Here is a 22,297-nt window from a genome sequence, read left to right as displayed (position 1 = left end):
CTTCCCGCTTGCCATTATTACCCATGAGAATGCGACTGGGCTGCCCTCCCCGCCCGTTGGATAACTCGACCGCTCGGACAACTCGACGGACGGTTTTTAAACCGTCAGCAGCAATCTTTTGGGCAGAGTTAATAAATGTGTATTCAGTTATATAAAGTATCAGTAAATCGTCTAATAGGGATATCCACAGGTCAAGCCATAATTTATTAGTTTTTTTTACCGAAACGGAGGTCGACCGTTCAACCGTCGACTTATCTCTGGCCATCCATCGCTCTGTCTAAAAGTTGAGTTGTCTGAACCGTCGCGTTGTCTGTACGTTCGAGCTGTCTAAACCGACGAGTTATCTCAAAGTCGAGTTGTCTGAACCGTCGCGTTGCCTGTATGGTCGAGCTGTCTAAACTGACGAGTTGTCCGAATTGTCGAGTTGTCTTACTTCCGACAACACGTGCGTTATCCTGTATGATTAACTCACGTGGTCGACTGTTGTGGGAAACTTTTTCGATCGGCGTTTTGATTATGTCCAAAAATGGGAACTAGAAGTGGCCGATCCTTTCTTCGTTATTCTCTTTCTGTGTTATGAGAGTAGATTTAACTGTCATAAGGAATATAGATGATGTCAACTTAATCGTAAAACTTAAAGAATTTCGGCGGCGACGGCAAATGAGGAGATCAATCTGTATACATGCAACTCCATCATCAAAGTCAACATAAACGGCCCCGCTCCCGCTGCTCTCTCGCTCGGCACTTACGATTTTTCGATGATCTATTTTTCATCACGATGTCTGAAAAAACATCTCCGAGTTATAAAAATGTGTAGTGTGAACACATCTTGCGCTGCTCCGTGTTAGTGTGGAACTGGATTAAATTTTTAGTCTCTGGGTTAAACAATTTTTTTTAGTGTGAAAGGAATCTCCAGGTCAGTTTTAATCCTTGTAGTTGGTGAACAGGACTGCCTGGTGTCTGAAGTTGATATTTTCTATGTTTGTATTTTTTTTAAACACATTAATTAATTAATGTAAAATCACAATTCATACTGTGTGCAACCGATCAAAATATCAAGGGTTATTTACCAAAATAATTATTTGTTAACTTAATTTAAACTGACTAATCATGGTAATTTACCTGCTTCTTAGTAATTGTATTGTATGTTTGCATAACGCTGTTACCATTTGTGTTTTTATGTTTGTAAATATGGCTGAATTAATAACAATAACATTACAACTTATAAATTAGGACACAGGTCAAAGGCAAGTTGTAAATGATATTTGAAGAGAAAAAAAACTAAACAAAATATATATATATATATAAACGAAAGACAGTGCCATTAACTATTTCCACTGGGCAAAACGTGTGTATGAAAAAATAAATTCTGGTGGTTTTAATAAAGGAGAGAACAACATTTTTTTGAAACCGACTTGATATTTAAAAAGAAACAACATGAACCATTTGTTGGACCTAGACGAACGACGTTGATATTTGCTTAGCTAGCTACATGTATGCTATTTTACAGATGAGACTATTCTCCAACTTTCGAGGAAAACGCATCATTTTATAAACTACAGTTTATTAAAATACAAAAGAGATGCAAACACTGATTTCAGGGGTGAAAAAGTAGCACATCATCAGTAAATGTTTGCCGCTGCATGCCCCCACACACACGAAAGTCATGAAGCCTTATAAAATCTGCGGGAAAGCACCTGTATTAATGCATGCGGTAAGGTTGCCTACACTGACGTCATTATAGGCAAATCTTGAGTGCGACGGTTTATGTGATAGAAGAGATGAGATTGGTACCTAAATAATATGAACGAAAACACGTGTGAATTCGCCGCTATCATACCACGCGTGCGTGAAGTTCATGCTGCCTGCTGATGATGATGGTAACGGTCCCGTAATTTCTTGAATGCTTTTTCGACGCTGCACGTTATGAGAGCGAGATGGTAAGCTAGTGCGTCACGACAATGTTTTGGATTGAAAAAAAAATAATAAAAAATAGATTACAGAAAAACACAACAGAAGTTTTTTGTTTAAGTTTTTAAAAGCAAAGAAAAAACATGCATGATCAAAAGAGTGTCGGAATTTGGTTATAACTTGTCGACCCGACACGCTATTTAATGCCTGGCTAGAACCCTAGGTGGAAGGGGAAACTTAATCATTGGCCTAGTAGGAGTAGTAGTACATCCATCTCTGTGTATTTGCCGGCATTTCTGAAAAGTTGATTGACATCCCTTGATCCTTTACCGTGTTCTAAAAGGAAATGTATCAACTGCACCATTGCACAAAGGTTCTAAAGGAAAGATCAACAGATTCAGAACAACTGAAGATTACTTTTTGTTGAATAGTTATCCGGACGGTCTGCAGACTGGTCACAGATATTCAGTGCCTCATGTTTATTCATTAGCCTATTGACACTCCAACAATAGTGCCAACCCAGTGCACCTTATTAACTGTGCTGCGCTTGGCCGCACATGACCGTTCTGTCTGCAGACTGTCTGCACTCCTTGGCAACACAGACTTGCCGGAATGGCTGCATACTTTCTGCAGAAGAACGGCTGGGGAATTTCGACAAGGCCCCTTACTTGTTCATCTTTAGCATTCATAATCGTGAACATTATTCCTATATTTCTTACGATTTTTCCTCCACGACAAACACGGAGCTGCAAATGCCGTGTATTCATAAACATGAGTGACCCTGGGTCACAAAACACATTATGCTAATTTATTACTACGATCGCACACTGATTGGTCCGATCGGTTCCATTGGAAAGCTGAAGCAGAAAACAATGAAAAAGTTAACACAGCGCTGCAAGAAGTCCAAGACTATGGTAGCTTGCCAGTATAGTCTAGATTTCAAGCCGTCCAGTTAACTAAATCATACCGTGGCGGGTGCGCTTTGGCTATTCAACCGCGCGTAGTACACTATCCAATATCAAGCACCATAGTCTTGGGCCAAGACTAAAGAATGCCCAAAACTGCATTAAAACTGCATTAAAATTTCATTAAAGGCAGTGGACACTATTGGTAAGTACTCAAAATAATTATTAGCATAAAACCTTTCTTGGTGACGAGTAATAGGGAGAGGTTGATGGTATAAAACATTGTGAGAAACGGCACCCTCTGAAGTGCCATAGTTTTCGAGAAAGAAGTAAATTTCCACGAATTTGATTTTGAGACCTCAGATTTAGAACTTGAGGTCTCGAAATCAACCATCTAAACGTACACACCTTCGTGTAACAAGGGTGTTTTTTTCTTTCATTCATATCTCGCAAGTTCGATGACCGATTGAGCTCAAATTTTCACAGGTTCATTATTTTATGCATATGTTGAGATACACCAACTGTGGAGGCTAGTCTTTGACAATTACCAATAGTGTCCACGGCCTTTAAAGATCTAGTTGTCAAAGAAGCAAGGTATTTTATCTTATATACATCTTGCTTCGAGCGCTCTTTTTGCGTCTTTATTGTGGCAAATTCCTTCAAAAACAATTTCCAAGAGTCATTTCATTCACCATGTTTTCGTCCGTTCAATAAACAATTCCATCTCCAATTTGCAGTTGAACACTGGGCATGAGGCGATTGAAATGAGGTGAGGTTGAAACAAAGAACTCGGTTTTATTGTTGTTCAGTTTCAACATATTTTCAGTCATCCAGGATTTTAATTCTACAATGCACTTTGTGAGCGCCTGTAAGGCAGACTGAATAGATGATGAATCTGTAGGTGTGAAACTGGTATAGATCTGAATATCATCAGCATAGATGTGATAGATCTAGATTGTTCCCCTTGATGATTCTACCAATGGGAATGGTGTAAATGGTAAAGGATTTCGGTCCAACAATTGATCCTTGCGGCAATCCATAAAGCATATCGTGTGAGGCTGAATAAGTATTGTCTATCAAAACCTGCGTTGTCCTACCACTGAAGTAAGACTTAAATCACTCAAGAGCTGTCCCTGTAATGCCAATCTCACATTCTAATCTGTTGAAAAGGACATTGTGATTAACAGTGTCGAATGCGGCACTCAGGAATACATACTTGTTTTTGTTGTACCTTGGTTTTTATAATTCTTTTTAAATGTTAACTTGTTTTCATGAAACTTTAATTGACGCAAAATTGCCTATACAGTTTAACAATTTTGCTTTTATTAATTTGGTTTACATTATGGTCTCGGTCTCTTACCTTTATGGTCGCGGCTTAACCGTTTGGTCTTGGTCTCGGACTATCAGGTCTCGTCTACAACACTGCGCCTCTATTCAGTGCTTTCCAAGTAGGCTTGGATGATTCTTTGGTAGAAACACCAGATTCTGAAATAAATATCATGGTACATGTACCTGCTCTCAGGTTCTCTGCGAACCACTTTTTGTCATTTCCCCTTAACTACTTGTACACTGTTAAAAGGCATCTTTCTTGTTTATAGCCTATGGGCCATTTTAAAGTTTTAAATTTGGACCTTGATGTTTTCATCAGTGAAAGCTATTTTGTTAATTTATACATTGTAATAAACTAAGAGGTACATGTACCTGACATGATATCATACTCAATGTTGAGTTACGATGCCTTTCAACTAAATGAGGTAGAAGATTTGGAGTATCGAACGTCAGCATTGTTTACTGACCTCAACAACCACTTATAAATCTTTCTTTTTCTCAATCCCAAATTTCTTTTTTATTCAGTGGAAATCACAAGAAGGAGGTGCTTTAATGGACACCAAGTTGAAATGTGTTTTTGAGCTGCCTGCAAACCAAGTAACAACTGCCACTTCAGTGGTAAGTACATTTTATTCCAACACATGGGGACAGGAACAGTGCATGGGCATCAATCAGGGGGGTGGGGGAGGGGGGGGGTTGGACAGGGGGACATGTGTGTTCCCCCCCCCCAATCTTTTGGAGTGTGGGGGACATTTAATCAAAGTTCCCCCCTCCCCCCCACCCCCATCTTTTTTACCACCTTTATCATGAAGCCAGACCTACCAACTGTCCCGGGACAGTTCCGGTTTCTGAGTTTTGAAGACTCCAAAAATCTGGACTGTCTCGATTTCCCAACTTTCCCGATTTTATTAAAAAAAAAAAATAATAATTACTGGTGAACAACTGAGAACAAATCTAGTTGTATCTTAGAGTCAAAACATTGTTCCTTAAATGAGGGGTACGGTGGTAAAATCCATGTTTTAAAGTTCGTTAAATGGTTTGACAAGTTTTGATTTGCGCTATATTTAATGTGGCTGTGATCGCGCGCGAATATTTAACGCATGCACCGGTCCTATTATTTGCCTTTAAATCGCTGTCTACTCGCTTGTGCCGTCAACTCAACCACTACGCCAACTCACCAATGGCAGGTATGGACTAGTCTTGACCCAAGGCGTCAGCGATCAATTAATATAAAGTGCAGTACAAATACACATGCAGTACCGATAATTGACACCATGGGTCGAGACGATTCCAAATGCAGGAAAGCGCCCTCTGTTGTCGATATTGTACAAGCCCTGTGAAAATACAAGATGGCAGCCGACTGCTTTGTAGCTGAGAGATATCCTGGTGTCATGTGTTGTTCACAATCAAAAACTAAATGATTTTTTTTTTAATCATCTATCTAACCTTTTTACAATGATACTTACACTTCATTGTGTGTTGAAATCTTAAAAGTTTTGTTTTTCTGTTCCGAGAGATAATCCACTATTTACATTGCTAATGAATGTACGACATTGGAGCGACGTCATATGTTTTCAAACCTTTCATTGGTTGGTATTTTATTGAATATTCAGAAGCTAGTATGGCGTGCAAAAAAACAAAAACAAAATCTCATTCAATTACTATTAAACAAATTTAATTCCATTTTTGTGCTAAGACATTTATGGCTACTTGATTAAAATCCGGGATATCACAAGGCATGACAGTAAAGCACCCCAACCCTCTTGAAGCACAAACACTTGAAAACAATCTGTTTTCCCCCATTTCAGACCAGCAATGTTTGGTTTCAGGAGAGAAGAAACGAGTCTGTTATATTTTCTCTCTGATGTAGACATATTATTTATTACACTTATCAGGGCACACCATAGAATCCCAAATAGCAACCACATCATGTGATTGATCTAGTGACTCAAGGAGAATGAAACTCAACCTAGCAGATAATAATTTTGTTTTGAATTTGGAGGTTGGATGATGTTTCTTAGACTCATTTGATTGTTGGCATAATAATGCATTAGTGATTTATGCCAAAAATTAGTAATTTTATAAATGTTTGAGCATTACCTACAACAGAAAACTTTATTCTCAGCACGATTAAGCCTGACAAAAATATAGACCGTGAGTAAACAGCAGAGCTTCTGTCATCTGCACGGTCGAGCTTGCACAGGCGCGCGGTAAACGTAAATAAAAGTTTGGGTTCGAAAACATATATGAGGGTCGATAACATATGACCCTACAGTAATTTTTTCAAAATTCTTACAACCGAAATGTAACCTAAAACTTATCAAAATTTGTGGAATTTAAATGTTTATTGGAGGAGTTGACGGCGAGTTGACGCAACCAAGCAAGTTAACGGTGAGGGACAGCGTAAAAAATATTTTTTTATCGCTGCGGCGCCGCCGACCTGACCCTCTGAGGAGTTTTTGGCTGCGGCGCTGCCGAGGGGTTAGCAACTCATTAAATTTTGCCTATTGTGTGTCTTATCAGCTGGGTAACAATGGACGGAGAAGAAGCGCGGCGCGCTGTGGCCGGCCGAGGTTGTAAACTGCAGTGAACTGAATCATGAAATTGTATAGAAGGAATAGATGAATAGAGCAAGGCCTGGTCCTTGCGCTTTGATTAAACTGATCATTCTTGTTCTCTAAAAGTGTGTTAATTACTGCAAGATTTTTGACTATAAAAACGATGTTATGAATTTGTAACTGTTTCGTTTAGAATTTCTTAAAGGATCCATGTTCTTACCACGAAACAAAGCACAAGTAATGTATAATTTTATTTCCGATACAAATTTAGTTGTTGTTGAACGTTCGTTGTTCGTCTCCCTTTTGATATCTCATCAGCTGGTACAAAACAATGGACGTGATTGTAAAAACAGTGATTGTGATAACAGTGGACTGAAATCTTAATGAAACCATGATGAAACATACCATTCTTGTTCTCCCAAATTATATTGGAATACATTTTAGGCCAACATTTAGGCCCCTCTCTTCCAACACATGTGTAGCAGTACTGAAATATTCCGGACGACTACTACAGAAATACATGTATTTTTTTTTAGTTTGTCCGCTTGTTTGTGTGTCTGGTTCTCTCCCCTACAATGTACTGTGCAGTATGGCTCTCCAGAGCAGTATGGCTCTTCAGACCTACATGTACATGTACATTGTATGTGAGCGACGGCAATTTCAGGGTTTATGTAAACTAAACTGATGTCTCCTACAATTGCAGTTGTGCTTAAAAGACTCAAGTTGTTTAATATTGTTATTTTTCTGCATGGAAGTTGGCAAATTGCACAAGAACCACCATCTCACTTGTAAATCATGTGGCGGGATACCAACAGGCGGGATACCAACTTCAAGGTGACGTCCTTGGGATATCGACTTTCTGAAAAAACAATCCCTTTTTTTTTTCCCCCTAATATTTCCCCGTCCCTCAATATTCCCCCGTCCAGGTTTATTCCGGTCCCAGGTTTATTTCCTCCTACTGTTTTTTTTTCATTCCCTTAATATTTTCCCGTCCCTTACATCGCCCATGTTTATTTCCCCGTCCCAGGTTTATTTCCTCTTCCCGTTTTTTTTCCCATTCCCTTAATATTTTCCCGTCCCTTAATATTTCACCGCCCATGTTTATTTCCCTGTCCAAGGTTTATTTCCTCTTCCCGTTTTTTCCTCCATTCCCTTAATATGTCCCGTCCCTTATATTTCCCCGTCCATGTTCATTTCCCCGTCCCATGTTTTATTTGTTCTTGGTCTATAAATATCCCCAGGCCCCTAACCCTAACCCCACCCCAAGGGTTATTTCCCCTTCCCAGTTTTTGTTTTCTAGTCCCTGGTTGTTCAATTTATCTAACAACTCCTAGCATCAAAGGTAAAAAAAATCAAAAAAATCCCCTTAGATGTGCGCAATTGTAACTATTCTTATACAAAATGTAACATTTGTTGTAACTTGATACAAAGTATAACAACGCTTGACATTTTTTGCTTTGTATGCCAACATTACCACACTTATTGCTGAGAAATAAGCATGGGAAGGGGGGAATAAAAAAGGGATGGTGAAATATTAGGGGATACAAAAACTGGGTAGTAGGAAATAACCTTGGGACGGGGAAGGGACGGGGAAATACTACGGGAAATAAACCTGGGATTGGGAAATAAACCTGGGACGGGGAAATAGACCTGGGACGGTGAAATGCGTAGGGATAAAAAAACAGGAAAGGGAAACAACCCAGGACGGCGAAATAATTATTACGGGACTGAGGAAAACAAATCTGGAAGTGGAAATAAACCTGGGTTGGGGAAACATCCTGGTACCTGGTACGGGAAAACGCTAAGGGAGAAAAAAAACAGGAAGGGGAAATCATGGCTGGTAATCCTTTTTTTTATCAAGGCAAATATTTCATGCTTAGCAAATTTTTGTGCTAAGCAGCTCTATGAAATTGGGCCCTAGTGTTGATCAGTCTAGTGACATGCTGCTGTGGGATGGCATTCCACTGAACTTGCAGAAGATGGGACAGGTTGAGCCAGGTTGCTGTTGGCCTTGATGTGGGGATATGCAGATCGCTTCAGCTAGTCCCACAGGGATGGGATTGAGGTTGGGCCAACTTGCCGGCCACACCATTCGCTCGATGCCTTTACCAGCCAGAAAAGCAGAAGCTACTCTCCCTCTGTGTGGTTAGGCATTAATGTCATCCATGTACACAAATGCTCCACCATGGGCTGCAGCAAGTGGTGCAACATTTGGACGCAGCACTTCGTCAACATATCGTTGTGCTTTCAGGTTGCCAGCAATCTGCACACGTCTTCCTGGTAAGGCTTATACCACCCTACACCATGACACTCAATCCCACCACCAGGCTGTAACTGGTTGAACACATCACTCTGCATGTTGCTCTCAAACTCGACGCCACACCCGTCTCCGGCCATCAATGTGACTCAAGCAGCTTCTCGTCTCATCGGTGAACAACACAACGCAACCTTTGTGACTTTTGAGAAGAGCAGTTTTTGTCTTCCATTTGAGCTCATTCAGCCATGAACTCATGGACATCTTTCACTTTCAAACAACACTTAGGGAACATGTCATAGAATTAGTTGTATTGGTAAAATGTTTTACCTTACGACGTTATGGCGAGTTGTTTAGGGGAGAACTTACTTTTGTTGATGTGTTTATGTTGAAACTTAGTAGGTTGTTAGATATTGTCACTTTCTTTTAAACTGTGGAGCGGCGTAATGATGACGTAACGATGACGTCATCACATAAGTTTTTATGAACTTGGTATTATTTAAATTCTTTTTTTGAAAAGGTCATAACTGCTTAGAATGCAAAAATAATTAGGTTTTTTTTTCGGAAAAAAGCCCGAACAACTCTTTGTGAGGTGTTCAGGCAATGTCAACCCGAACAACTCTTGCCCGAACAACTCTTTGTTTTTGTTCGTTTTGTGTGTGTGTTTTTTTGTGTGTGTGTTTTTTTTTTTTTTGGGGGGGGGGGGGGTTTCTGCTTCTTCTCCGCGTCAATTGTCCGCAAGAAAAAGCATACTTGCGGAGCTTGCATTAAGTTTAAACTTTGCACACAGGTAGACAATACAAAAGTTGTTAAGTCAAAAAAAAAACTAATTCAAAGTTTGTTATTTCAAAAAATCATAACTTTTGATCTACATGAGGGATTCTTACAATCAATACATCATCAGAAAGGTCATTAAAGACTCTCTAAACGCCTCACAGACATGACCTCCTTTTGACCTTGTCTGCTGATTCAAATCAAATTTATTTATTGTACAGGTGTATATTTTCTTCAAAAAGAAATTTTTGGTTTTATCTACGACCATACTGTGTTGAAATCATCGGTTCCCGTCCGCCCACTGAAGTTAAGCAACATCAGGCCCGATCAGTACTTGGATGGGAGACCAGTTGATGACCAAATTTTGTATTATTCATTTTTTTCTTTTATCTTTTTCTTCTCCTATTAAAAGCTTTGTTTTTAGTCTGTTTTCAAGGCGTTTTCAACAAACATTTCCCTTCCGGTTAGTTAGTCTCTTCTTCAGTTGTCATTATGCATAAGTTCCTATGTCCTCAACCACAAAAGCTATTTTGACAAACTATACATCACATGAAAGGCCTTACGTACTTCACAAATATGGGTATGTTGGTGACCTTCTCTTGACCGTTTGACCTTTCTAAACCGGAAGTGCCTGCATAAAGGCGTTAATTAATGGCTTTTAGGTTGAAATGTTTTATTTCTTTGAACTTTGACGAGCTATTAACAACACTTTTTTTATTGATTCAAACACTGAACCAACAATAGCCGAACACCTAGTGTTTGTGTGTTTGTTTCTACAAACACTAAATCTAGTTGTGTGGTTTTTCTTGGTGGGGGGGGGGGGGGTATTATTCCTCTCCGCGTCGATTTTCCGCAAAAAAAAACATAGTTGCAAAGCTTGAATTAAGTTGAAACTTTGCATGCAGGTAGATAATAACCAGTAGATGATACAAAAGTTGCCACGATGACGTCATCAGTTGGTGAAACATACTAATTCAAGGTTTATTATTTCAAAAAAATTCATAACTCAAGAAGTTTTAAAAAGGTAATCCAACAATGTATAACCTCATCGGAAAGGTCTTGCAAAGAGCTTTAAACGCTTCACAGACACTGACTCCACTTTGACCTTGTCTTACGGTTCAAATCGGAAGTTGAAAATTCAAAAATTCATATCTAAAGAAATATGTCAATCCCCATAGTTTCACGCTCCATGTGCCTCTCTTAATATTTATGCATGACGTCATAATTCTTACCCAAAATGAGGCTATAGGCGCATGTCACAACCACTTGCAGTGGCTGCGCCTATCACCTCGTTATGGGTTAGCATTGTGACGTACCCCATGCATAAATATTAAGAGAGGCATTTACCTAGAGCGCCCTATGGAGGTTTGTGTATTATCTCCGTTGAAGGCGTTTTCAAAACACATTTCCTATTTCTATTTCACAATATCCATTGTGATTAATAATGTGATTGTTTTTATATCTTTAAAATAATGATAGTTGGAGACGGGCAACTCAGGAAAAACAGGTAAAGTGGAGAGTCCAGGGAAGTCAGCAGAGAGGGATCTTGAGTCTGTAGTGGAAGAATGTAGGAATTTAAGACAGGAGATAAGTAATCTTAGGACAGAAAACACAACCTTAAGGGTAAGTCATTTTCATTTAACTCAAAACAAAGATATGTGGTATTGGGGAGGGGGGGAGAGAGCCAGAGTCTGCATATGACTTTCAATGGTGAATACCGTATTTTCCTGCGGATAAGACGCATCTTATCTTAGACCCACAAAACATTTTTTTGATCACTGCGTGAAATAAAAATTACCAGATTGTCCAGTTCAAATCAAGGATCTTTGTGTGAAGAATCCTTACTCAATAATGCGGTCAAACAAGGCTATTTAGACACTGAGACCGTATTTTCGTTTGAAAATGCCGCAATCCCCCAGACCGTCATTTCATTCCAACATGCCGCAACGTGTTGATCCCCCTTGTTGAGCGTGCTTGCACTTGAACAATGCCGCAATGCGTCCAGCTTTCGGCCCAACAAACGTGGCCATTGTACAAACGATTTTCTGTGTTGCGAGTACCCCCCCCCCCCCCCCCCCCCCCCGGGTTTAAACTACGGTGGAACCACCTGAAGTAAATTTAAACGACCAATAACACTATTTTATACAAAGTGGGGGTGGGGTGTCTGGCAGGCCCAATGCAACAGAAGTTTGTTTTGGCGGTTGATACTATTAAAGAATAGTGATATTGGTCATTTTAACTTGGTTTCAAGTGGTTTCTCTGATGTTTAACCCAGGGGCCAATGCAGCAAAACTTTCGTCTGGTGATTGATACGGGTATTAAGAATAGTGTTATTGGTCATTTCAACTTGGTTTCAGGTGGTTCCTTTGATGTTTAACCCAGGGGAGGGGAGGTGTCTGCCGGGCCCAATGCAGCAAAACCTTTGTCTAGCGGTTGATACTTGTATTAAGAATATTGTTAAAACTTTCGTCTGGCAGTTGATACTTCCCCTTGTATTAAGAATATTATTATTGGTCATTTCAACTTGGTTTCAGGTGGTTCCTCTGATGTTTAACCCGGGGGAGGGGAGGTGGTGTCTGCCGGGCCCACTGCAGCAAAACTTTTGTCACGTGATTGATACTAGTATTAAGAATAGTGTTATTGGTCATTTCAACTTGGTTTTAGGTGTGGTTCCTTTGATGTTTAACCCAGGGGAGGGGAGGTGTTTGCCGGGCCCAGAGCAGCAAAACTGTCGTCTGGTGATTGATATTGGTATTAAGAATAGTGTTATTGGTCATTTCAACTTGGTTTGAGGTGGTTCCTTTGATGTTTAACCCAGGGGAGGGGAGGTGTCTGCCGGGCCCAGAGCAGCAAAACTGTCGTCTGGTGATTGATATTGGTATTAAGAATAGTGTTATTGGTCATTTCAACTTGGTTTGAGGTGGTTCCTTTGATGTTTAACCCAGGGGAGGGGAGGTGTCTGCCGGGCCCATACTTCCCCTTGGCAGTTGATACTTCCCCTTGTATTAAGAATATTGTTATTGGTCATTTCAACTTGGTTTCAGGTGGTTCCTCTGATGTTTAACCCGGGGAGGGGAGGTGGTGTCTGCCGGGCCCAATGCAGCAACACTTTAGTCTGGTGATTGATACTGGTATTAAGAATAGTGTTATTGGTCATTTCCACTTGGTTTCCGGTGGTTCCTTTGATGTTTAATCCGGGGAGGGTAGTGGTCTGTCGGGCCGCGCCCAATGCAGCAAAACATTTGGCTGGCGGCTGATACTGTCTTGTGTTTAGAATAGTGCATTAGGCCTATTGGTAATTTCAACTTGGTTTTAGGTCATTCCTCCGATGTTTAACCCCGGGGGTGGAGGTGTCTGGCAGGCCCAATGCAGCCAAATTATGAATCAAGGGCCACAACTTTAATAGCATACACCTCTGGTGTCGTTATTAAATTACGGGCTCTTAATGTTTGAAAAGAATACCACCACAATGCGCGGTGGGGGAGATTTTAGCATATTTTAAGAGGCTGTATCTCGGAAACGATATGGAGTATGAATTTAATTTTTGGTGTGTGTTCATTTAAGCCATAGTGGAACAGTTAGACAAAGTTTCATGTAAATCTGAGCTAATTTGACAACTGGTTAATTTCAACCTATAGGTTTGTACACTAAATATTTGGGGGAGGGTGTCTGGCAGGCCTAATGCAGCAGAAAACTTGTCTGGCGGTTAAGCTTGGGCGATATCACGATATTATCGAATATCGCAATATTAATTTGGACACGATTTCGATATCGGATGGATTTGGTTTTAATCGAAATATCGATATATCGATTAAATATCGCGATGTATTTGCTAGCTGAGACATCTTGCACCCCATAGGTTTGGAGTAAAACCAGAATAATGAGGTCATTAGAACACCTCTCTTATGCTAGGACTGTCTCTTCTACAACTTTCACTTGGAGTTTTAAGACTGATGATGTCAAATTTCATTAATCGCGATTATATCGAATATCGCGATAAATTGTCAGCGATATATCGTGAATAAAATAAATCGATATCGCCCAAGCTTACTGGCGGTTGATATTTTTTACTTAGTATCATGGTAATGACCATTTCCATTTGGTTTCATGTGGTACCTAGAATGTTTGAATCAGCCCTCTTTGTTGGGGGTCCATGCGCTACACGCAGCGGGGGGTCTCCGGCAGACATCCATATCTGACTATGTCAGGTTATCCACTAAATGTTCCTGTACTCAAATATTGGTACCTCGTTCCTTTAACCAAAGTGCTCTGGGCTGCCGCTCTATATCTCCAGTTTAGCAACTCAAAGCCGCTCTACATTGCAAGCTTTTACAGACGGCCCTCAGCAAGTTCTGTCTCACTAGAGGAACCAAACAACTCCATCCCTCCAAACTTATGTCCAAACATAACCATTTGGGGTGATTTTAATGCACCAGACATAAACTGGGACACATGGCAAACTACAAATTCATCTACAGCCTCAAGTCACCACAAACTTCTATCGCTGCTATTTGAGAACTCGCTCTCCCAAATGGTCAGACAAATTACCAGACCGATTTCAAGCAACATACTTGACTTAATTGTTACTTCCAATCCTGTACTTGTGAACAACGTAGAAGTCCTACCAGGCATCTTAGATCACAACATTGTTCTATTCGACATCAACACTAGACCAAAATTCCAGAACAAACCACCTCGCAAAGTCTATACTTACAAAAAGTCAGACCCTCTCTTACTACGATCCAAAGTGTCCTCATTTTGTTCACGACTTTCAAGCCTCTAACCCAGGGAACAACACTGTGGACTTCAACTGGTGTACCATTAGAGACAACCTTCAAAAGGTAATGGAGGCGCATGTTCCTTCCAAAATGTAAAAAAACAACCGACAGTTACCATGGATAACAGTCCCCATCAAACGCCAGATGAGGAAGTGTGACAAATGTTTTAGTCGAGCTCGTCAGTCAAATCTACACCATTATTGGAATGCCTCTCGTAAGCAAAGGACTATGTCGCAAAGATTGTTGATCAAGCTCACAAACTTATATCAACAACGTCATTGGTGATAGTTTTAATGAAAACCCCAAAACTTTCTGGAACTTTGTGCGACTCAAGCGCACTGAAAACCTTGGTATCCCACCACTGAGGAAAGACAACAGACTGTTCACCACAAATCAAGAAAAAGCCAACGCACTCAACACTCATTTCAAATCTGTGTTTACTGAGGAACCTGACTCTGCAGTCCCCTCCAAAGGCACCTCACCGTACCCAAGTATACCAAGCCTAAAGATTCACACTGCTGGTATTGCTAACAACTCTCGAACCTAAACCCAACAAAGTCTGGAGGGCCAGATGAGCTGGCAGCAAGGTTTTTAAAGATCGTTGCAAATGATTTAGCCCCTGCATTGAGATTCTTGTTTCAGCAGTCTTATGACAGTGGCAAACTACCAGCAGTGGAGCCAAGCCCTCGTAATATCCATCTACAAGAAGGGTTCAAAGTCAGACCCGTCAAACTATAGACCTATATCACTCACTTGTCTCCTTTGTAAGATCTTTAAGCATGTCATCCTGAGTCACATATCTAAACCAGGGGTTTCCCTTAACTTTTTTTTTCAATCGCCCGCCGGGCGAGTCAACCAAAATTCTCGATCGCCCGCAGGTTTTTTCACTAGCCCGCATGTAATTATACACAAAGTTTTCAAAACGAAAAAAAAAAAAGTGAAGCCCTTAAAGACCTGCTTGAACGAAAATGTCAAGTCGTGAACTTTGCTGAATTCCACTTAAAATGTTTTCGATGAATAAGGAAATCGAGTCATATGATTATAAATAGGTTTCAATTGTGTAAAAAAATTGTATGCCCTTGTCCAGAGCTTTTCTGCGAGATTTGCGAAAAGCCCCGTTACGTAATCACTCTCAAAACGTCATAAGTAGATAAAGCCGCTTTGTTGCAGCGTGGATGTATAACAAAGCAAACTCCCACAAATGACGTCAGCGGCATTGTCCTTTGAAGCCCGCTCTCAACGGCAGAAGTGTTTTTAGTTTTTCAAAAAACCTTTAGGTAGGGGCATGATTTTTTACTCGATAGTTACGAAAAGTTCAGAAGTGTACACATATCAAAATTACATTAAAATGGTGAACAAGTGCATTAAACAAGTAAAAATACCATTTCTGGTGAAAACATTCCGCTCAGGTAGCTGTTTAAAATTGCTTTTTTAAAGGATTTTTATATCTGAATTTTTACCTTAAACTATCCCTTTTCCATCAACAACAACTTTGATGACTTCGTGGTTAGGGGTCAGTTGATTTGAACATGTTTTGAACTCCGTTTGCAACAAAATCTTCATGAATCAACGATCAGTCAACAACACACATCGAGAAATAATTCAATGAACTTTGCCCTTTAACCCCCTCTCTTGGCAAAAGTTGTCCATGTTATTGGTTGTCCAAGGCTGTACATTGTGCACAGTCTGCAGGCATTATGCACAACGTGCGGCATTTCTTTATTCCATTTGTGAACGTGTACTGCATTGAAGTCTAGTCAAGAACATCATGAATATGGAATTATCAACAGCCATCAACGGCCAATCACAGCGTGCAGAGTGTTGGTCAGAATGGACTTTGGACGACTGTGTGTGTTTTGTATGTGCTGTGCATAATGCATGGACCAGTGGGCAACCGTGTACTGTGAAGATATTCGGCACCATGTGGTTTGTGCGTTGTGTTTTCAATTGATTGTACGTGTTTTCTGAAATGAACGACAGCAATTCCGGTCCCGATCACGGCAAAATTAAATCTAGCAAGTATCTAGAATTGTCAAACTTACTAATTTAAAAGCTTTAGTAAAAGGTTTCTGTGGAATTTTGCCACTGAACCCTCATTTATATGTGACAAGGAATAATTATTTGACTCGCTCGGCGGGCTAGTGAGAAAGGGTTTTCAGTCGCCCGCCGCTATTTTCACTTGCATTTGGCGACCAGGCGACTGCTAATTTCGAACCCTGTAAACATCTCATTACCCACGACATCCTGATAGACAACCAACATGGCTTCCATCAATGCCTCTCAACTGCAACTCATATCAGCCACAGATGACTGGGCCAACGTTCTAAACAAACGCAGGCAAACTGACGTAGCCTTACTTGATTTCAGTAAGGCATTCGATAAAGTTCCACACAGGCTTCTAGTAGCTAAACTAAAGACAGCAAAAAGGTAATGCGGCTGTTGTAAAAGCACCTATAATTTTAAAATTGTTACTCAAATTCTAAAAACGAAAATACCAGGAGACGGAAAATTTTATTACGGTGATTTAGACACCTTGTTTGTTACATTTGTTGTCGCGGTATGTGCTCACAGGTAAAAAGTGCCCATTTCCATAGTTGCAGTAATTCCTATTGACATGATTGATCTCTCCTCTGATTCAGCGCGAAGCTACATGTAATAGCGGCAATTATTTTGTCAATAGGAGTAACTGCAACAATGGAAATGGGCACTTTTCACCTGTAATCACTTACCGGGACAACAATACTCAACCGATTGTAACAAACAAGATGTCAAAATCATCGTAATTAAATTTGATGTCTCCAGGTATTTTCATTTTTAGAATATGAGTAACAATTTTGAAATTATAGGTGCTTTTACAACAGTCGCGTAACTTTTTTGGCAGTCTTTAGATCACTATGGCATCATAGGACCAACACTAGGATGGGTTAAGGCCTTCCTTGCAGATCGCTCCCAAGCAATCTCTGTGTCCACTCGCCTTGCATAAATGTCACATCTGGGGTACCCCAAGGATCAGTGCTGGGACCAGTCTTATTCCTGCTTTACACTAACGATATTCAAGATTCAACAAAATCCACTGTCCGTCTCTTTGCCGATGAAAGCATCCTATATACAGGGAGATCTGCTCACAAGAAGACCACATAATTTTCCAACAAGACCTGGACAACCTTGCTGTGTGGTCTGATCGTGGCTGATGTCCTTCAATATCACCAAATGTGCCACTCTCTCAATCACCCGTAAGAGAAAACCGAGTATTTACCAGTACTCAATGCTTGGTGACCATTTGAATAGGGTCACTGAACACGTAATACTTGGGCGTCACTATCTCCAATGATCTTCGCTGGTCCAAGCAATGTACCAAAGTTATTTAAAAAAAAATTCATCGCATTCTCTGCCTCCTGGCGCAGGACACTTTCACCATGTACAACAGAGGTCAAAGCAAAAGCCTTCAAATCTCTTGTTAAACCCCAACTAGACTATGCATGTGAGGCATGGAACCCAACAACCATCACTGATATAAACCAGCTTGAACAGGTCCAGCGGCAAGGAACAGGTCCAGCGGCAAGGAGCACGGTTTGCCTATGACTACCAACCCAGTGTAACATTAAGCTTGGGCGGTTCCAGAAATTTGGGACTCGGTTCCGGTTCTGAACAAAAAACTTGGTTCTGAAACTTGGTTTAACTGAACAAAAAAAACAAAAAAGTCAATCAGACTCGGTCCTGAGCTCACACACACACAATTGAGCCAATCTAAATTAGCCCACCAAAAAAAGTCAATCAGACATCGGCACAGTGCCACCGCCGAGCGCCTATTCTCCCTCCATAAACAAGTCTGTGGTTTGGCAGTACATGCAGTACTACACAGCCCAGCATGAATATGAATATTCATCAACAGCCATCCCACACAGTGCTTGCAGTTTGTAGACTGTTTATGTGTATAGACTGCACTGTGTGTTGTGGATGGGGCAAGCTTATATGAATATGGATATAACAGCAGCCAATCACAACGTGCCGACTGTTGGCTAGTTTGTGGACTTTGGACTCATGCATGCTACACTACACTGAGTGTGGCTGTAGATGCCTATGCATGGATGCCTACTGTGTTGTACATGTACATGCAGCCACAGGTGATATTTTATACTCATGTCGGCTTGAAGCCTTTGCAGTGTATCTGTGGTCAGTGCTTTCAATATAAAGCCTCAATTTTTTGAGTCTGTTCGGTCTTAGGACCGGTGTGGCGGTTTCAACTTTCCGCTGTGTTCAGTTTTCCGAATGACCAAATACGGTAGCATTACGTCATGCGATGCCTGCGCACAGCAAGCGAAAGTAGTCCGTTTTTAGTGCCGTATTGAGTCATCCATTACCCTCCGGTAGCTGTCATGGCGGCGTCCACGAGTCGAGTACAACTAGCCGCAAACGCGTGGATCGTATGAGTTGTTTTTTATGCAAGCAGAGTGTGACCTGCCTAAAGTTGTACCCATGAATACATGTAAAGATGGGGCAAGAGATTATGTGACTACACAGAAAAGAATCGTAATATAAACAATTTGGGGGTCACTGCTGAGAGAACTACAGTACTCGCCAGGGTACTCGCGGCGGTATCTGACAGGTCACCCGGAAAACTGAACACGCCGGAAAGCTAAAACCGTTTGAGCAACGTGTCGAAATTTCCGGCTACGTCACCCGGAAAACTGAACACGGCGGAAGTCTGAAACCGCCACACCGGCTCCACAGAGTCATTTGGAATTGGGAGTCGGTCTTTTATAATCGAAACCGATTAAAAGCGGGTGTTCGGTTCCACGTAAGAATGGACCCGCGGGTCCGGTTCTTAACCGGGTAATCAAAGGAACCGCCCAAGCTTATGTAACATCAATGCTATAAATTCTTAACTTGGATACACTTTACAACAGTGACCTTCTCCAAATAATGTGCATGTTTTTCAAAATCCACTACCTTCTTGTCAATATACCATTTCCATCAATCATTCAGCTACCAACCTCCCCGTCATTGAGACATGAACATCACCTCTGTCTCCCTGGACTGCTACAAATATTTATTCTACCCTCGTACCACCATCAGGATCTGGAATAGATTATCTTCTACTGTCGTCAGTGCACCCTCCATCCAAGCATTTAGGCTTGCAGCCCTTCCGGAGATCCGGGTAATGGGGCGCAAGTGTCTGACAGATTCCTCTAGTTTCTCCCTCCAATGTACAGTGTATATAATGTTCATTTTGTCTTGTCCTACACTTTTATTGCACCACTGGTCATGCGTCAGGCACAGCACATCATCCCAGCTTTCACCAGCTGTAAAGGGATTACTTAATCAAGTATCAAGTACAAAATGTTGCTGGAGCTGGATGCAAGGGATTCCTTGGGGCTGAGGGAGAGGTGGTTAGACCACAAGGTCATCCTTTGGTTATTAAGGGGCTTGTCAAGGATGCTGTGTCTGGATTTAAGCTGCTAGCCAACTGGCACTCCACTCAGTGAAGTGGGTGGATTGGATTGTTTTTAATATTTAGTTAATTATTATAGTAACAAAAATGAACTCTGGGGCAAAGATGTTTATTTAATCTTTACGTTTTAGAAACCTATCCCCAAATTTGTGTAACCACCATGACCACTAAAAACTGCTATGTATGCAGACACATGATGGTTGCACTGGTGTAAAAGAGGGTGTTGTCACCTTAGTGACCATAGACTGCAGTGAAAAGGCTTTGTGTCTGGCAAATACAGCGTCAGGCAATTATATTGCGACCAAAACAAGCGTTTACATCAATTTCATGATCATGTGGCCAACCATTCTTAATCTGTCCTGCTTTTTTTAACTATTACCAGGGCGGATGGTATACAAAATAGACTGGGACTACTACTTTGAAGCACTCCACCGATTTAGACCATGTTATAGATTGGGATCAGGCTCGAATCATAGCACCTGAGAGACATTGGTATACATGGCATATAAGGGAAGCTATCAAAATACACAGACACGACACTGTGCCACAAGATATCGGTTATTTCATCAGCAGCATTTTGGCATACTATCCTACCACCCTCCTGCTGTAACAACCTCCAACCTACTGACACGCCTCACTACACCCAAGGGGTTTCTCACACAATGGGCAACCCTAACAATAGCCCTGAGCCCGCCAACCACACAACCAATCAGAGCATTGATTGACTTGCAGTGGATCCAATGAACCCCTATAAATAAGCCCACTCTTCTCTCACCTCTTCAGTCTCCTGACGATGACTAGAGCAAGCTAGTCGAAACGTTGAGACCAATTCAGAACTGACTTCGTGGCAGTACAGTTAATTACGATCCTATAAGCTAAAGTATTAGTCTATTTTCTATACCATCCGCCCTGGTAATAGTTAAAAAGAAGTCTCCCGAACCCCTGAATATCTACTGCGCGACAGTAGAATAAATGCAAGACAGTTCTCTAAGAACAAACTCTACCTGGCAAGTAGATACACACATGGTGTTTACCACAAACCAAATATACATTGATACCTCACCATGCAATGCCTCAAATCCTATAATTCTAAATCTGTTCCCAGTAAATGGAAGCCGAGTTCAAGTGTAACTATCAGGATTTAGGTCTATTAGTTATTTTGAAATTTCTTAAATATACTTGCCTGTTTGTTTGTTTCTTGCCTAGCACTTTGTTTTACATTCCTAACAACATGAAATTAATACAACATAATGATACAGAACAGAAAAACTTAACCGGTTTTGATAGTATTGGCATGGTTGTTTTATTTCCCGCAATTAAATTTGTTATGTTTTAGGGAACTTATTTTTAGTATTTGATTGATTTTTTTAGGATGGTGTTCGGCAGCGTAGAGCTGGTGGAGACTCTCAGATGACATCCATTCAACCATCTGTGATGGAAACCAAGATTAACAACATGCCATCTGTGGTTGCGCTGGTTGTTGCCATTATCATTGGAATTCTTATTGGCAAGGTTATCTTGTAAAAGTTGTGAACACTGGAGCCATCTGTTACTGTTTCCATCCTCTTGTCTGAGAATTTGGGACCAGAAGTTTAGATCAAAACTTAACTTACATGTACTAACTATATACCGGCAAATCAATAATAACAAAATAGAGTAACAACAGAACCTGTTGGAGATATTTACAGGTTGACTCAAATTATTGGACTGTTAAAATTCGCATTCTGTTCTTTGTATACTGAGTGATTCTGTTTAGACCCACAATAATAAACATTAAAAATACAAAAACTATACCGAAAAGAAGAAGAAAAAAACCAGAAAAAAACCCCAAATCATCTTCTTGAGGAATAACTGTACAAATTAAATGAAAATTGTTAAGAAGACAATGAAAATGTGGCTTTTGTTGTGTAGGTCTTTGTGATTCCAGCAAAGAGTTAAAGAGTTTAAGCTGTAATTAATACAGCAAAGTTTGATTAATAAGGGAATCAACGTGTAGTGAAGAGGTTTTCAACTAGTGGTTTAATCCCAACGAGACCTGGTTCTTGATAATTTTACCGCGACGAAGTCGAGGTAAATTATCAAGAACCAGGCCTTGGGGGGTTTAAACCACTAGTTGAAAACTGATTCAACACACTTTGATTCCCATTCATAAATACCTTTTCGGTCAAAAAGTAAAATAAATGCAAAAATTATAATTGTTCAATGATCAACACAACACCCCTCCAGCTATGAAATGGTAAGGCCCTCGGGTAAACAACCCCTTATAAGGGAATGCTGTGCGCGTCGCGCGTATTGCGTGATGTGGCACAAATGTTTCAGCCGTTGCTCTCGACCAA

The 22,297-nt window shown here is 40.7% G+C and overlaps 1 protein-coding gene across 1 annotated transcript in view; it reads left to right on the top strand.

Moving 5' to 3' along the window:
* The window catches only part of LOC117288904 (vesicle-associated membrane protein-associated protein B-like), a 37,630-nt gene extending 15,620 nt beyond the window's left edge, over positions 1–22,010 (top strand). The window contains exons 3-5 of the mRNA XM_033769778.1: positions 4,671–4,763; positions 11,211–11,354; positions 21,333–22,010. Of these exons, the coding sequence (XP_033625669.1) occupies positions 4,671–4,763; positions 11,211–11,354; positions 21,333–21,485 (390 nt within the window). The 3' untranslated portion in view covers positions 21,486–22,010. The remainder of the gene's footprint in view (positions 1–4,670; positions 4,764–11,210; positions 11,355–21,332) is intronic.
* Positions 22,011–22,297: the final 287 nt, after the last annotated feature.

The sequence above is a fragment of the Asterias rubens genome, chromosome 4 (genome assembly GCF_902459465.1).
Source record: "Asterias rubens chromosome 4, eAstRub1.3, whole genome shotgun sequence".
Classification (NCBI taxonomy): domain Eukaryota; kingdom Metazoa; phylum Echinodermata; class Asteroidea; order Forcipulatida; family Asteriidae; genus Asterias; species Asterias rubens.
This window is presented reverse-complemented; position numbering and strand designations above follow the sequence as displayed.